The sequence below is a fragment of the Crinia signifera genome, chromosome 12 (assembly GCF_055691185.1).
Source record: "Crinia signifera chromosome 12, ASM5569118v1, whole genome shotgun sequence".
NCBI classification, from domain to species: domain Eukaryota; kingdom Metazoa; phylum Chordata; class Amphibia; order Anura; family Myobatrachidae; genus Crinia; species Crinia signifera.
In genome coordinates this window covers 44,919,556-44,937,219 of record NC_139228.1, presented here as the reverse complement: position 1 = coordinate 44,937,219, position 17,664 = coordinate 44,919,556, and the positions used below count along the sequence as shown (strand labels likewise).

General features: G+C 43.9%; 1 protein-coding gene across 37 annotated transcripts in view; it reads left to right on the top strand.

Annotated features, from left to right (window-relative positions):
- GPHN (gephyrin) overlaps positions 1–17,664 on the top strand; it is a 435,418-nt gene that overhangs the window by 199,082 nt on the left and 218,672 nt on the right. For all 37 annotated transcript variants that reach the window (XM_083166733.1, XM_083166721.1, XM_083166724.1 and 34 more), the window contains exon 7: positions 9,431–9,703. In XM_083166733.1, coding sequence (XP_083022859.1) covers positions 9,431–9,703 — 273 coding nt within the window. The remainder of the gene's footprint in view (positions 1–9,430; positions 9,704–17,664) is intronic.

Here is a 17,664-nt window from a genome sequence, read left to right as displayed (position 1 = left end):
GAGGCATACTGTAACAATGAAAATGATTGTTCATCTTTTATAAAAAAAACATAATTTGAAATAAATGAAGGAACCCAACATTGGTTCCTTTCAATGGACCTTTACAGCTTTGAAGAGTTTCTACTTTCGTGCTGCACTACTAAAGGATTGTAGAGGAACATGTATTTATTTGAATGTTACATAGTAACATAGTAATTAAGGTTGAAAAAAGTCCATCTAGTTCAACCTATTTGACATGTAACTACTGACTTGAGTAAGTTATATCTATAGGATTCCCTAAGTGGACAAAAATGTATCCAGATTTGATTTAAATTTATTAACAGTACTTGCTGTAACCACCTCCACCGACAATGAGTTCCAGAATTTTACTGCTCTAATGGTGAAGAATCCTCTTCTTAATTCAGTACGGAATTTAATTTCATCGAACCTCAGTACATGTTCGCGTGTCCTAAGTATAGGCCTGTTAGTGAGCAAATCATCTCCCAGTTCCATATGATTCCCAATCCTGTATTTGAATATATTATTCATACCACCTCTCAACCTTTGTTTCTCCTGTGAAAACATATTTAACATGGTTAAACTATCTTTGTATTCTAATGATTCAAGACATTTTACTAGCTTAGTTGCCCTTCACTGTACTTGTTCCAATTCATTTATGTCCTTTTGAAGGTGCGGCGCCAAGAACTGAACACAGTATTCCAAGTGTGGTCTCACCAATGTTTTGTAAAGAGGCACTATCACATTGGCTACCCTGGAATGACCCTTTTAATGCATGCCAGGGTCCTGTTTGCTTTTGCTGCTGAACTTGAGCAGTGTGCACTATTACCCACTATTTCATTTATAACGACCCCTAAGTGTAACTTCCTATATCATTAATGAATATATTAAACAAGGTGGCTCACAATACTGAACATTCACTTTGGACATTACTCCAGCTGGAATGTATTCTGTTTACCACCACCCTCTGTCCCTGGAAACCAGTTTTTAATCCAATTACAAATTTTATCTCCTAACCCTTAATTACTTAGATTTATTAATAACCTTTTATGAGGCACAGGGGGAAATTTACTAAGGCAAATACGCCTAAAAAAATTCTTATTTGCATAGTAAAATACGAATTTTTTAGACGTACTCGTATTTTTGGCATTTACTATGCCAAAAATACACGTATTCGTATTTATGGCACATTCGTATTTGTATTTACAAATACAAATGTATACGCCATTGGGAAATATGAATAGGAATCACCATTCAAAAGAATGGTGATTCCTAATTTACTAAACAGCCGTATTAAAATATGGCCGCTAATTATCGGCAAACTGCAGATAATTGCCGGCCAAATACGCCAGGAAAATAGACTTCCATTTCCTGGCATATTTGGATTTAGCCTGCATGGATCCGTGCAGGATTCAGTGTAAAAAAAAAAAAAAACGGCGTGGGGTCCCCCCCACGGCTGTAACCCGCACCAGGCTCAAAGAGCTGGGGCTGGTGTTAAAAAACAGGGAACAATTAACATGGGGCTGCACTGACTTTTTAAAACCAGTTCCAGGGCCGGGTCTGGTTCCCAAAATACGGGGGACAAAATTAATAGGGGTCCCCCGTATTTTGAGAACCAGCCCCAGGCCCAACCAGCCAGCAGAGAAACCCCCTGCCAAAGCATTCATCCCTACCGACCGGTCGGCCAGAACTTACCCTGCCCAGGCTGAAGCCTGGTACGGTCCACAGTACCCCTGGACATTGGGTACCGGGCTGATCTTTGTGTAAAAAATAGGATGAAAAACCATTGTCTAATACTGTGGAACTACGAGTCTCAGCAAGCCTCCCCCCCGCATTCTGGGACTTGGAGAACCACAAGTCCCAGCATGCAGGGCATTAAAGGGCCCGCTGGCACTTGTAGTTCCACAGTAATAGAAATAGTTAAAAAAAAAGCACACACTGACACACATGAAAAATAAAGCTTTAATACATCCATACACACATACTGATACTTACCTATCTTGACCTATTGACACTCAGGCACCCTGGTGAAAAACTTGACCTTGCACAGGGTTCCGCCCAGAAGGATGGGAGATAGGCAGACAAACACACAATGACACTCGCCAACACTAAACTTGCACCTACTCTACAGGTCTCTGTAAGGAAACAGCAACGAAAACAACAATGCCGTGCAGTGCCTAATTCTTACTAGTATCTCACGTAACTGGGTGCCGGACGGGGTCCGACAGTCATTTACCCGACAGTCAAAAACCCGACACACGGGGGCCTGACGGACACCGGCTATTCTTCCTCGTGGGGGTCCACGTCCCCCATAGAGGCAGAATAGAATAGGTGGGGAGCGTAGCGAGCCACCGTGCCCCCAGCGTGGCAAGCACAGCAAGTCCGCAAGGGGCTTTGTTGCGCTCACCATGCTGTCTGGGTCCAGCCTGTCGGGATAATGACTGTCGGAACCCTATACCACACCCACGTAACTAACTGCATCACTTACCCCTCAGACTACAGTGTGCGTGTGTGTGATGCGACATAAACTAACAGTACTCCATCAAAAGATGCCCTGCATGGAAAACAACATTCACAATAACAATTACAGTGCAAGAAAATCGATGGGACCACCCTTGAAACTGCTACCTATCACACCTACCTAGAGCTAGCCAGCTCGTACACACCCTAAATGTTTCCGTATCCTACTTTGGGACCGGGTAGGTGACAGCCACACAGCCTGTCCACCTCTTACCCCAACCATCCATGGAAAGCTCCTTACACTATGGGGAATCACAATACCTCAAATCCTAGCAACCCCCCCCCCCCCCCCCAAATCCAAATTCACCTGCAGGCCTAAGGCCTGATAATACCCACAGGCCTAGTGACTGCCTATCTGGATTAGGATGGGGGACTGTCTTTACCAGTGGGCCTAATTCCCGTTCACCCGGTGGTCTAGGGAATTAGGCCACTTCCTCTCCGCTTCCAGGCGGCGCCGGAGATCTTCTGTTCTGCCTCTTCAGCGGCCGCTGGATTTCTTCTCTCAATCGCAGCGGTCTTCTGGGCTTCAGGAGTCCTACACAGACAGACTACTTTCTTCCATCTCTGACACCGGGGCAAACTACGGCATAGCGAGTGCTGATTGGCTTTCCATGGCCACCTCTAATTGGCCGGCGATTCAGGAGCTGTGATTGGCTCTGAATGGCAGGAAATTCATATCCCCGTGTACGGCATTTTGGATTGGCAGCGGGATAGGAACCAATTTCAAATGCTGCACGATATCCTGCTGCCGCTTCTCCGCCACCTGTACTGTCAGCGCTGGGATCGAAAAGCTGATCCCGGCGCTGGTTAGAGCTGTGTCCTGTGGAAGACACAGCTCTGTCTCTCCCTGTTGCTGCTGCTCCAGGTCCTGGGAGCAGGGGAGCTGTCCCAACACCGGGGCAAATTCCTACATCTACAGTACCTCCAAGCCTTCAAATATGCACATTTTACACACTGTGACAAGTATCACAAACACAGGGTCTCAGATGATGACTTTGTAGTTTATTTCTTAACAGCGGGTTACAGCATTGCAGTTTAATCCACATGCAGTCAGTATTACAGGCAGTAGCATACACAGCATAGCAGACTCTTAAAAGGCTACAATGGCCCCATACTATAACACCCCCGGCCTATCACTCTGGTAGATATTCCACCGTGGAGAGCAAGGTGACTGCCCTGGAAACCCTTATATCAGGAAATCCTAGGTGCTGCTACACCTTGGATTCTGCTACTGCTACCAACCCCTGGTCTGGATCCTCCACATTACTTTCATGTGGGAGAATGCTGGCTCTGCCACAACACATCTTTACTTAAGCCTTCCAAACCCTTCCCCAATCTCTCCACCCTCTGCTATCCATACCTCTGCCGCTCTCTTTGTGTCTGCCCATATTCTCTAGAGAATGTACAGTAAGCTAATGTTAGAGGGGCACTCTCCCCCTTTTTGTATTTTTATGTAATTGAGCACTGTAATTACCGTATTTGTCAGCGTATATAACACGACTCGGTGTATAAGACGACCCCCCAACATTTCCACTCAAAATATAGAGTTTGTTATATACTCGCCGTAAAAGACTACCCCCTCTTCCGCACACCTTCCACAGCTAGTGACATGGAGACAGGGAAGGCAGACAGGGAGCAGGGACCAGTATTATAGTACCATACCATATATTAACCCCTTGAGTGGTGGGTTTTGCTGGGGCAGGACAAACCTATCAGTGCAGGTTTGTCCTGCCCCAGCAAAACCCACCACATAAAGTTGTAAGCTCCCCTCACCTGCAGCTTCCCTGCAGTGCTGCCGCTGTCCCCCCTGCCTAAGCCAGCCACCTGGGGACTCGGGTGCCTGAGCGCTCCCGAGTCCCCCCGAGCCGCGCCGACCATACCCGAGCCTGCCGCCGACGTCACTGCTGAATGTGACAGGTGGTAAGGCAGGGAGGACAGCGGCAGCACTGACATGTCTCTTATATGACCTGATAAGAGATCTGGACTATCAAGGTATGCATAAGAAGGGGGGGGGGGGGGCGAGGAGAGTGTGCTAAATGTATAAAAGTATGCCCATAGGGCAGCTATGTGTATCCCTACGAAGTGCACCAGCTATATAAGATGACCCACCCCCCCCGGACGCATGTTTTTCATGGGGATAAAGTAGTCTTATACGCCGGCAAATACGGTATATTTGTACAGTAAGGTGTTTGTATATATTAGTATCTAATGTACTTACTGAAAGCTTCCCCTATGTACAGTGCTATGGAACCTTTGTCAAACCTTCTAAATGAAAAAAAAAACTAAATATTCTATGATAGATTTTCTTTAACTAGTCCTTTAAGTTTGGTTTCAGCAATTGGTTTAGCTGTACAAGGTGCTTCTTAAATTGATCTGGTGTGTTGTACCTCCATTCATGGAAGTAGGCATTCCTTAATGAATTCCTTAATGAAACTTATTCACACACAGTTTAAGCAGGCAATAAAGTGATTGAGTGTGCGCAGTAGGAGCCTCTAATGAAACGCAACATGGATTGATGATTGTTAACAATAGGTGGCTGCTGTATTATGGAAAACAATACAAAACCACTGCTACAAGTGGAAATGTTTAACCATAGAAAGCAAAACACTATAAAGCAACAGAGAGAACATAATAATTAATTCACTCTTGTTGTGTTATCCCTCACCTTTTTTCCCCACAGCTTACACATTTGATATAAAAGCTGTGACATTAATGACTTCTTTGTTTCCTTTGGTCAGAAATATAAATGAAGACTTGATAGTCAATAAATCATTTCTCAGTAATACAAAATGTCTAATTTTGCCTGTAGTAAGAGTCCCGCTAATTGTGTTTTTTTCCAAAGAATTCTTTGAACCTTAAAAAGGTGCTTTAACCTGTGCAAAATTTGTAAAAAAAGAATCGTGCTTGTGATTTTATACGTTACGATTTCACTCTCCTTAATTAATTTCCCATGTATTCTGCAGCGCCCGGGGATAAACATTACCTTTCAAACAGTATAGGTAAAAATAATTGCAAACGTGTCTCACTGCAGATAGTTACCAGGAATTCGGATATGTAAAATATTGCTTTGTTCTTCTGGGTTTGTGAGTAGAATTTACATTTCCTGCTGAAATGGCTATGAATCAATAGTGAACCTTTCTTGCTTATTAGCAGTATTTCTGTATCATTGTAATGGTTTGATTAACCAGGTAAGTGCCACCATTTCTGTGAGAGTTGTGCAAAATATCTGCTAAAAATGCCAGCATCGCTCACATTGGTTATATAAATTCAAATAAGAAATATTGTGTAAAAAGAAAAAAGAATATATTTTCTATATATATATATGTAAACATTACAGGTCATTATGATGGATTTGCCAATTTAACACCTATTTTGACAAATTCACTTGGCATCAAAGGGTTAAAGCAATTGCAGTCATGGTGGTATATACAGATGGAGCTGGCTTTAACTTTGCAGGCGCTGGCAATTCTATCACCAGCCCCCCGCCAGCAGCCGGTCACCGCCGGCGCACAAGACGCTTGTGCGCCCCATGGCAACGGAGCCTGCCTGCCGTCACCGCCGGTCCCCCTCGCCACCCCGACCCTCCCCTGAACTGGGCAGCGTCTACCTAAGGCAGAGACGGGCAGGGAGACACTGCCCAGCCGCCGTGATATTGGGACATGCGTGCGGGTGAGAAGCACGCGCGCCCCAGTCCCTATCGCCGGCGCTCGCCAGTGAAAAGGATCTGGCGGGCGCCCGGCAAAGATTACACAGGCTACATCTGTATACTTTTAGACACCTTCTGGAATTTCTGTATCCCCAGTTTATATACACAGCTGAATGATGTATCACTGTCTTAGAACTACTGTAGTTATTTTCGTTAACTGGAATTTAGTGGTTGCATGTTTTACCCATCCTAACATATATTTCTCACACAGACAGGGTTCTATTACTGTATATGTTATATACAATTGTTTTTCTTTATGAACTTTAACATTTATATCACTCTCATAAGTACGGCCCTCTTTCTTCATGTGCTTTACTAATCTCTTGGTTCGTCCACCCTGCTCTTTATTTTAGTAATATGGCTGCTGATGCAGTAAGCCACTTTTTTTGTTCATAATGTTTTTATATATGTACTTTGAAAGGTGGCGTCGGGGGATATTTAACGTGTAAAAATCCCGATCCTGGTAGGGATCGCGGAATCAGGACTTTTTAACATGCTATATCGGTCAATATAATGAGTACAGGACAGGGACGTTTCTATGTTCCTGTCACCCTTGCTTCTCCTTCCGCCTACTGTCTTCTTGATACCCCTGCATCCCCCACTGTCTCCCTGTCGCTCATTCTTCCACATTCACTCACAATCTCCCTGTCACCCCTGCCCCCCAGTCACCCATGCCTGGAGATAGTATAGAACACTGTGGGTCCGCACATGGCAGTGGCATCGGTGATGAGTATACTCCAGATGACACGCTGAGAAAAGATTTGAAGCAGCTATGGACTGTTAGTGTTCACTGTAGGATTTTTTTAGGGCAGGGTGCTAGGATTACACCCATTAAACACTGTCATACTCTGCTATGCCCATATTTTGCCGTAATGACAATTACACATTAGGGCACACACTGTATTGCCTCTTATACATTATACCACACACCATAATGCCCACTGCACATGATGGAACACACCAAAAGTTTGTAGCGGCATGTCAGCGTGCGGGGGGGGAGAGGGGCCAGTGTAGGGGGCATTTTGAGGTTTGAAAAACGGGCAGGGTGCGGCACCCTGCAAAAGAAGCTTAGAGGAAACATTAGACTGTTCCCTCCAGTTCACATAAATTATTCATTCAAGATCCCATGGGATCCACAGTGTCAAATGCTGCTGAGAGATACTGAAGGCTTAAGATTGAACCTCTGTCTCTTCCTTTTAGAAGATCATTCAGCACACATACTGTACCAGGGCTGTTTCAGTGCAATGTCTTCTCCTGAATCCTGACTGGAAAGGATCATAATTATCATGGTTTGACAAGCTGGTTTCTGGTTGAGTTGCAACCACTTAATTAACCTTCCCTAGAAAAGGAAGATTTGAAACTGGTCTAGATTAGGTTGATCTGACAATTGCTTTCTTTAGTCCAGGGGTGGGAAACATTTTTTGTGCCAAGGGCCGTTGGTATGGGGAAAAATCCTTATGCAAAAATTTCTTGTACAAATTGTCCTGCTGCAGCAGTCCCACGCTCCGGCGGCTGCCGCTGAATAGGGCTGACAGTCTCCAGCTGCTGTTGATTAAGAGGAATCTCGCGAGAACTACTGACCTCTTGCGAGAATTCCCCTGTACTTGACTCCCGGCAAAGCAACCGGGCGGGTGGGTGGGCCACTCAGAACGGCTACGGGGGCCACATACGGCCCCCGGGCCTGAGGTTCCCCAGTCCATGCTTTAGTCATTCAGTAAAATGCCTGTCTGCCAAGAGCAATGAACTATCTTTGCAAATACAGATCCAATAATGTCCATACACTGGCATTACAGAGCATGAGTGGGCCTCTTAGATACCACTTCTATTTGTCTCCTACGTATTTGATCCTTGTGAGTCTGAAGATATTTAGATGGTTACAGGGATAAGGGGTTTTCTGCCCTGCTTCCTCAGACTTCCCCCGTGAAGAATTTAAGAGTCGAAGCTGGTGCTGGACTGAAAGGAACTGCCTTTTGTTTTGAATGGAGTGAAAGTATAAAGCTAGTAGTATTTAGATACATTGGGGCATCAGTGAGAGAGTAATGCTGGGTACACACCAGAAGGATTTGGCCTCAATTCCCCCAATTTCGATGCAATCTCGACCAATTGTATGTAAATTGGGCATGTTTTAGATCCAATTCCAACTCGATGCGTGTCCCCGCTTGTCGTTTTGCAGATCCTACCTGCTGCAGTCAGAATTTGAAAATGGCTCCTTCAACTGGGTGCAGATCAGAATCATATCAGATGCAGATTGTGAGCAGATCATGTGCTCCAGCAGATCGTGCGACCATCGTATGGTCGTCTCACGATCATTCTGGTGTGTACCTTGCTCAAGTATAAAATGCATTTGATGGTGAGAGAAGGTTAAACACTTTTTTTCCTCTCAAATCTTTTAGTAATCCAGAAGTTATTGCTTTATCCAGTTGCTTTTATCTTGTACAAAGGTGTGTTTTGAGCAAGGATTAATCAAATATACTACAGGTAACTTTTTATTTCAGTTGCAGTGTTACAACAGGTTATTCCAGAACCAAGCAGGCTTGTGGAAACATGTTAGAAGCGATTCCCCCTGTGTAGGTTTGAAATCCCAGTGTGAGGCTTTTGAAGCGTACATTCCTTGCAAGGGTAATAACATGTCTCTTGGGAATTAGCTGGGATCCTATGTTTTAAAATGAGCAGTTATTGTGGAAAACAGAGACGTGAGATATTGTATTTTAGATTATTAATGGAATGGGTCAGAGTTATTTGCTGAGCAGAGAACATAGTTAACTGAACAGAGAGCATTGGTGACTGATGTCTAAGGACCTGGATAGAGCTAGATAGTTCAAGGTATGGGAAATTTTATTTCCCATACCTTGCTCTATGATGTCCACTGTAGATGTAAAGCCAGTCCCAGTGGAAGAGACAGGTTTAAATCCAATCCAAAGTGCATCTTAGTGCAGGACTGCAATCCTATTTCTCTCTGGTTCCCCCCTCTTGTTTTTAACTGCGTTCTTCATTGGTTCTTTTCCTATTCATCATCAGTGCCTCTCCTGTTCCTTACTTGACCTTCATTCATTTTTTAACATGACCCTCATTGGTTCCTTACCAGTTAGACATGGATATTATTTGCAGAAATTGGATATGTTACCCATGTGTAAGGACTGGTAGACTTCAAGTACACATTGTGTCCAGCATTAAACGATTTCATATGCTTTGTTTTTTTCTGTACAGGAGTGCTTTCAATTTATACTGCCAGCCCTACCTCACGCTATAGACCTTTTAAAGGATGCTATTGTAAAAGTAAAGGAAGTTCATGATGAGTTGGAAGATTTACCATCTCCGCCACCGCCACTCTCTCCTCCGCCAACCACAAGCCCTCATAAACAGACGGAAGATAAAGGGGTGCAATGTGAGGAAGAGGAGGAAGAGAAAAAAGACAGTGGTGTTGCATCAACAGAAGATAGTTCCTCTTCGCACATAACAGCAGCAACAATTGCAGCAAAGGTGAGTTTTGTATGTAACACACTAGTGATTTGTACGAGATACTTTAGAACACATATGCTTGCAAATTTATCTTTCCTCCCCAAAGATGTTTAAGGTTTTATTGCTATAAACATGCAAGTGAACATTACACATACTGTACTTTGTATATTTTATACTTTTTATGCATGTGAAATAAAATTCAAAGCCTTTCATTATATCAACAAATATACTAAAAGTACACCAGGCGCTAAAATAGAACTTAAAACTTATAAATATATGATAATTTATATTGGTAGTTCACTCTATATTAGTATCACAGCTTCAATTATAATTTATGCTGCTCCCAGAGGAATTGAATGAATTTTCTAAGAAACAAAACTGGATAATAAGAAAACGCACTGTATTGAACTAATTAATATTTATTGATCAAATAAAGGAATACATGAATAAAAATATAATCATACAAGTATAATAATAATAATTAAAAAGATTAATATAAATAATAACTGGGTAAAATTCATTAATATTACAACAACACACAATATCCACGTAATAATACAGCAATATTTCTTATGAACCTATTTAGCTCTTATCTGCTCATAATCTTTCAATTGGGGAGTTTCCAAGAGGTAATCACGTAACCTTTTATTGGTCCTCCTCCATGAGTAATAATTAAAACCTTGTTCCTTTTCCCTAAAAGGAGCAGGGTTTTAAATATTACTCATGGAGGAGGACCTTTCATTATATCTCTTATACGACAAAATATACACATGCAGTTGTAGAAATGCACGCTCTAATGTGCCTCATATTCACACTTTTATTTTCTCCAAATTCATCACCATGTACCGAAAAAAAGAAACTACGAGGTTTTTGTTTGTTTTGGGGTTTTTTGCAAATTGGCCCTGCTTAATAGGTTGATTTAATGTTATTTAATTATGAATATTGTTTATTTTATTGTATGGAAAGTTTTAGCTTAAGTATTTAGTGGAATTGATGACAATCGTTACAAGGAAACAAATAGTACTAGCCTATTATACTTTTGTGCTTAAAATTTCTGCTGATGTATAATGTCACATCGTCTTCCATTTAATATTTCTCACAGCTAAACTTTAATAGCTACATCTGTGCTTTCGAAACAGTGTTTCAGTTTGGACATACACCATATAGTAGAGTAAATATCATTTTGCTAATCCAAAATATGTGTTGATCTATTTATACGTTTTCTGCAATTACTATGTCTACCAAACTAACCGAACATATGTTTGAAAAAGAATCGTCACTTAGAAATGATGTGCTCTACTTATTGTCTGGTAATCACAATAGGAAAGATGCAAACAAAAAATGGGTGATCGTAGGCGCTGTATCCTCAGTGTGTAAAACCGCACACTATATTTGGTTCTTCCGTCCAGATGTTCCAAATAAGACACTGTTAACTGACCTGTAATCAGTGCCCTGTGTGCACATAAGGGTTTCTTTTTTACTCCCTCTGGTCCACCATACATCTTCAAGGCATAAATCCCACACTCTCACAGTTGGAAACCACTGAAATGAAAACTCACCAAGGGTCAAAGCCCTATGTTCCTTGAAAGGTATCTTTAGTCAGGTTCCAACCCCGATTGTTGCCACCGATAATTATCCACTCCAATTGGCGATAAAAAGACACTTTATTGTTCATACATAGTCCAATATTCCATAAAACAGGTATTGGACCCGATTTTTAATCGCACAGGCATCCAGATGCCTGATTCTTATGTTAAATGCCCCCCCAGAACCGATTTTTGATTGTACACCCACCCTGATGGGTGATTACTATGTTAAATGGCCCCCCATTGTTAACGCCACCCCAGTATCAACGCGAACCCGAAGCGTGGCGAGCGCAGTGTGCCCGCGAAGGGCGGTGGTACGCGTCCTCCGACCTTTTCATACCCCCACTATCCACGTCGGCGTGGAGTTGATTTTATATAGTGTGGCGAGCACAGCGAGCCACCGAACCCGAAGCGTGGCGAGCGCACGTGGAATACATGTGAAGTAATACGCGTCCCCTCGCGGGGCTCTCTGCACTCGCCACGCTTCGGGCGCAGTGGCTCGCTGCGCTCGCCACACTATATAAAATCAACTCTGTGCTGACGTGGATAGTGGGGATATGAAAAGGTCGGAGGACGCGTACCGCCGGCCCTCGCGGGCTCACTTCGCTCGCCACGCTTCGGGTTGGCGTTGATACTGGGGTGGCGTTAACAACGGGGGGCATTTCACATAGTGATCACCCATCAGGGTGGGTGTACAATTAAAAATCGGGTATGGGGGTGCATTTAACATTGTAATCAGGCATCAGGGTGCCTGTACAATGTATTATCCGGTATAATCGCATTGCATCGCATGCCACTAGTTAAGGCATGCGATGCGACGCAATATTAAAATTGTACACTCCACCCGGGAAAGGCTCAATACCGGGTACCATCGCATCGCATGTCTTAAGTAGTGGCATTCGATGCGATGTGTCGGGTGCCCGGATAATACACAAGTACCCAATCTCCATATTAAGACATTATTAAACATCTTTGCAAAACTATTTAAATACGGCACACATCATACTCCATTATCCGGACTTTGAATCTGTCCATCAAGTGGGTTGCAGGTGTTTATAATTGCTTCCGGCATTCATTTACGCATCCCTTCCTTGTCAGTGGAACGCACATTGAGGGCGCCTCAGTATTGGCGTTCCACTGACAAGGAAGGGATGCGTTCCACCTGCCGGCTAACATACCACGCACTTCCGGCATTTAGTTTGCGTGATGCACCCGGGAGGTGCGCCTGAGACCAGAAGCTTTGTGACGCACTTCCGGGACGCCGTCCGGAGTAAATGAATGCCGGAAGCAATTATAAACACCTGCAACCCGCTTGATGGACAGATTCAAAGTCCGTATAATGGAGTATGTGTGCCGTATTGAAATAGTTTTGCAAAGATGTTTAATAATGTCGTAATATGGAGATTGTAATATTGATGACTTCTATATGTATTTTATTTGAGAGAGGAATGTATGTTGGGTATTGTATTTCATTTTAACTATGTGTACTTCAGAATTATGAGATTTGCCCACTACATGTTTAATGTGAGACCCGGTAGGCAACTGGTATAAAAACCAGTAATCTACTAGGAACCTCCACACCTTGAAAAAGGGCTATCCGTAGCCTGAAAGGCGTTGGTGGGAGGAGGTGATACCTGGAATCTTGTTTGGTTTTTGCTGTGTGTCATCTTCGGCCTTTGGGGGGACCTTTCCATCCGGATAGGAAAGCAACCCAAAAAAACTTGCAAGTACCAGGTGTCTCCCCATTTTATGGATTTTTTTTTTACACCTGTTTTATGGAATATTGGACTATGTATGAACAATAAGTGTCTTTTTATCGCCAATTGGAGTGGATAATTATCGGTGGCACCAATCTGGAGTGGAACCTGACTAAAGATACCTTTCAAGGAACATAGGGCTTTGACTCTTGGTGAGTTTTCATTTCAGTGGTTTCCAACTGTGAGAGTGTGGGATTTATGGCTTGAAGCTTTATGGTGTACCAGAGGGAGTAAAAAAGAAACCCTTATGTGCACATAGGGCACTGATTACAGGTCAGTTAACAGTGTTTTATTTGGAACATCTGGACGGAAGAACCGAATATAGTGTGCGGTTTTACAAAGTGAGGATACAGCGCCTACGATCACCTATTTTTTGTTTGCATATTTCTTCAGGATTCTAGGAGTCTTGGGGTTGATCTAATGCTGCAGTATCTTGAGCGTGGTCACTATTCTATAATTTGCTTTGTACAATAGGAAAGATATATCGAACCTTGGAGGGAGATAAGGTTACCAACTAATCGGCTTTTGACATTTTACAGGGTGTGAAAAATGACTGAAGCTGATTAATCTTATTCCACTTTGTCTCTCTCCAATCTCCGCTAAAAATGTAAACATATACAAAAATATAAAACTTTTCCACACATGGGGAATCTAAACCCTAGATATCCCCCATATTGTGTCAAATAATAATGGTTCACTCATTAATAAGGTAGGTTTTCTAATTTAAAAATGAATACCAACACAAATAAGTGTTTAAAAATTTGGAGGAATTTTTTTTATTGTTGTTATTTAAAAATCAAACAAAAAGAAATTTGTTTGGTTGCAATCTCAGGACATTAAATTAATGCAGGAGCAGTAACTCCAACATACAGGTGACTTAATCAGTTTGATTATACGATCTGTGCACAAGCAGGAATATCCCTGAAACCTGAACTGTTGTGGTGCCATCAGAGGGATGCGTTCAGCATCCCAGCAGTCGAGATTCTGATGTTTAATATACTGATGCAGGCATGATTGACAGGATGCCGATTGGTGAATAAATAGGACGGGTTATCATTTTGCCATCGATGGGGTGGGGTTAGGTTTAGGCACAAGTGAGGGGGACTTAGGGTTAGGCTTGGGTGGGGAGAGAGGGTTAGAAACTTAGTAGGGAGGGTTACGGTCAGGCTGCGAGCCAGTTAGGTTTAGGCGGTGAGGTGCAGGAGTTATTGTTAGCCTTGAGGAAGTAGGACATAGGGTTTTGCTGCTGGAAGGTCGTGTTGAAGTTGCAGGAGAAGGGTAAATATTCTTACCTGGACCCTGTTTGAGTTAATAAGACTAAAGACTGAGACTTGGGAGTCTTGTTGAGGGAGATCATGCAATATCAGATCATAATGCCAGTATACACTACAGAGGGTGGAAGGTGCCCATTAAGTTGCAGAGATATTCCGAAAAATTAGATTACTACATTTGCAGAGGAGAAGGTTCTAACAGAATGCCCAAAACTAAAAGTGAATAAATGAATAGTGTGGTATACATCCGAGGATACTAAAATACTGTTGCTTAAAGGGGTGCTGGTAGTACCATTAACAACATTTTTCAAACAGTCACTAGCTACAGGAGTAATTCCAGTGGACTGGAAAAGAGCAAACATTGTACCACTGCACAAAAGTTGAAGGAAGACGCAGCTACTTCTGATCAGTAGATCAGTTAGCCTTACAGAAGTAGTAGAGACATTTTTAAAAATAGTTGTAGGGGGGCATTGCCTAACGGCGAGGGTGAAAGGACATCTCTTTGCAGAGCTCCTGCTAAATAACCCTTAAAATTGCACTTTGTGCCCGATCCTGAGCACCCAGTGCTTGCCAGCATACTTGCCCGCCTTGTGGAGACCCTCTGAATCGAGGTTCTTGGTGCTGCGGAGCCGGGGGTGGGAGAATTCCTGCCCTGCGGGTTGCGGCCTAGTGCCTCGAGTGAAGCCGCAGCCTAAATTTCAACACTCACCCAGAAGCTGAGCTTCGGGACCTGTTCGCGGTGAAAAGCGGCCGCGAGGAGAGATTTGAGCAGCGCTAGGAGGTAAGCGGAGACCTCCCCTGCTAGAGTAAGCAGGTCTCACCTGCCTGAGAGCACCCGACGGTCTGTGGGAGGCCGGGAGCTGCGGGATCTCCTCTCTCCCCCTGGTCGCGGCGGCCATCTTGGAAACGGGCGGCGGCATATAATTAACCTAGGGCTAGGAAGGAAAGAGTGCACTGCTCATACCCCGACAATCGAGGAGGGCACAGAGGGAGGGCTGCCCCTGGAGCTTGGGACACCATTGCTGGGCTCCCTTCTGCTACTGCAGCGGCGGCCATCTTGCCTCTGCAGGGGCTGCACTGCGATCCTGAACAGCCCTTAAGCGGGGGACCCTGCTTGCTGCTGAATACCCTCATCTTTGGAGCCTATTCAGACTAATCGGATACCCTGTGCTCAGCTACAAACACTTCCCCTGGCTGGCACCACCCATGTAACACTGTATGCCCCCCTTGTGTCACACATATAGCCTTCCCTGGATGTGCTGGGGTGCATAACGAAAGGTGCCTCTGAGCCCCCCTACACTGTCGGTTATTTATATAACAAGATTACCCAAGCTCTGTGGGCTCTGGGTACAAGAAGTGCCCACTATTCCTGCCCTCTGAGCAGCACACCAGCAGATTATCAGCAGGAGCTCCACCTTGTGGTCAGCTGTGTCAGTGCAACCACCTGCACCAGACAGATATGCCTAATGAGCCACTAACTGTGCTCGGACTTACCATCATGACCGACTAAGTTCCTGTTTCTCCTACCTCCCATGGTTATTACGGAATGACTTGCATTTAATTCGCTTTGTGAAACCGTACCTATTTCCCGTGTAATATCTCAACGAGCAACTCATCTGGGCTCCTCACTATGCCTCCCAAACGTAGCAAACCGCCCCAGTCTATTTCCCAGATTCCTTTCTTTAAGGCTTCACCCAGCACGTCTCGCCCCAAGAGCACAGATAAACCTACTGCCGTGTCTGTTTCCCCAGACACACACACACACAGTGTCTGCGTCTTCCCCTGTTACATCTGATACTCTACCGTCTGTTCCAGCGAGGGACTCGGACGCTCTCACAGTTGGTACCTTGAGACTCCTCTTTAAAGAATTCAAGAATGAAGTCACGGCGGAAATTCGGGCTGTGGGGCAAAACTGCCAACACGCTGTAGATGAACTGGGTGGTCGCACCGACCACCTTGAGACCAAGATGGAGGAGGTTGTCAGCTCTCACAATGGGTTAAAAAATAGTTGTAGGTTATCTCAAATCCAGAAATTTACAGGATCCCAAAAATCATGCATTTAATCTGGAGAGATCATATCAAACACACCTAGATAGGTAAAACAAATGGTTAATGATTTAGGTAAAATAGAATAATGGTCAAGAACTTGGCAATTATAGTTAAATGCTAAATCATGCTCTTGGGTCTCAAAAAGCCAAAGGCTATATATAAAAACTAATGAGGAGGACCTGGATCTAGGAGTCACTATTTCAGGTCACTTATTGGTAGGTAAGCAATGAGGATGGCAAGTCAGATGATTCGTTGTATATAGAGAGGAGTTAGCAGCTTAAAGAAATAAGGGTACTTGTGTTTTCAATGTAGGCTAAGCTACGTTGTCAGCGTAGCCGGCGCCGTGATAATACAGGAGGCAGCAGGGTGGTGTGGTTTATACTTACCTTCCTCCGGGCCGGTCACAGCGTCGATCCCCGCTGACTCCCCTGCAGTCGCATTCAGTCCCGCTACTCCGGCAATTGCAGTGGACGCTGTACGTAATTCAGTGTAGTGCCGATTGCGTGGCATCACATGGCTTCCCTGCTCCTCCAGAGGCACTACGCTAATTGCATACAGCGTCCGTGGCAAGTGCCGGAGCAGGGGGCCTGCATTAGACTGCCGGGGAGTCACGTCGGCGTGGAGTTGATTTAATAAAGTGCCCGAAATGTGGCGAGCAGACGCATATCTGCGCCCCCTCGTGGGGCTCGGTGGCTCGCTACACTTTACAAAATCAACTCCACGCCGACGTGCATACTGGGGGTATGACGTGGATAGTGGGGATATTAAGCATTGTGTATTTTTAGGGTTCCAGAGCCACTTATGTAGTTTACGTAGCCAGCATAGTGCTGTATTGGTATTCTCAATACACCACTACGTAAACTACGTAATGGGCACCCTGATAATACACAAGTACCGAAATAAGTAATAACGCCACTGTACAGGTCATTGATATGACCTCATCTAGAATACTGTGTCCAGTTCTGGAGGCCATATCCGTGGAAGGATATAAATACATTAGAGATCATACAAAGAAGAGCAACTAAAATGGTGCATGGCCTACTGCACATCACAAAACTAACCCGGAAAGACAACAAAAATATTAATATGTATAGTTTGGAGCAGAGAAGGCAAAAAGGGGACATGATAAAAACTTTAAAATATATCAAGTGTTTTTTTACAAGCTCCAGGAGAGAAACATTCTTCAAATGAAGAGAATAATTAAAACATGAGGACATGCACTGACAATGGAGAGGGGGGTAGGTTCAGCGGAAATTTGGGAAATAATTACTTCACAGAGTAAGAGTGGTAGAACAATTTAAACATGCAGACCGCATGTA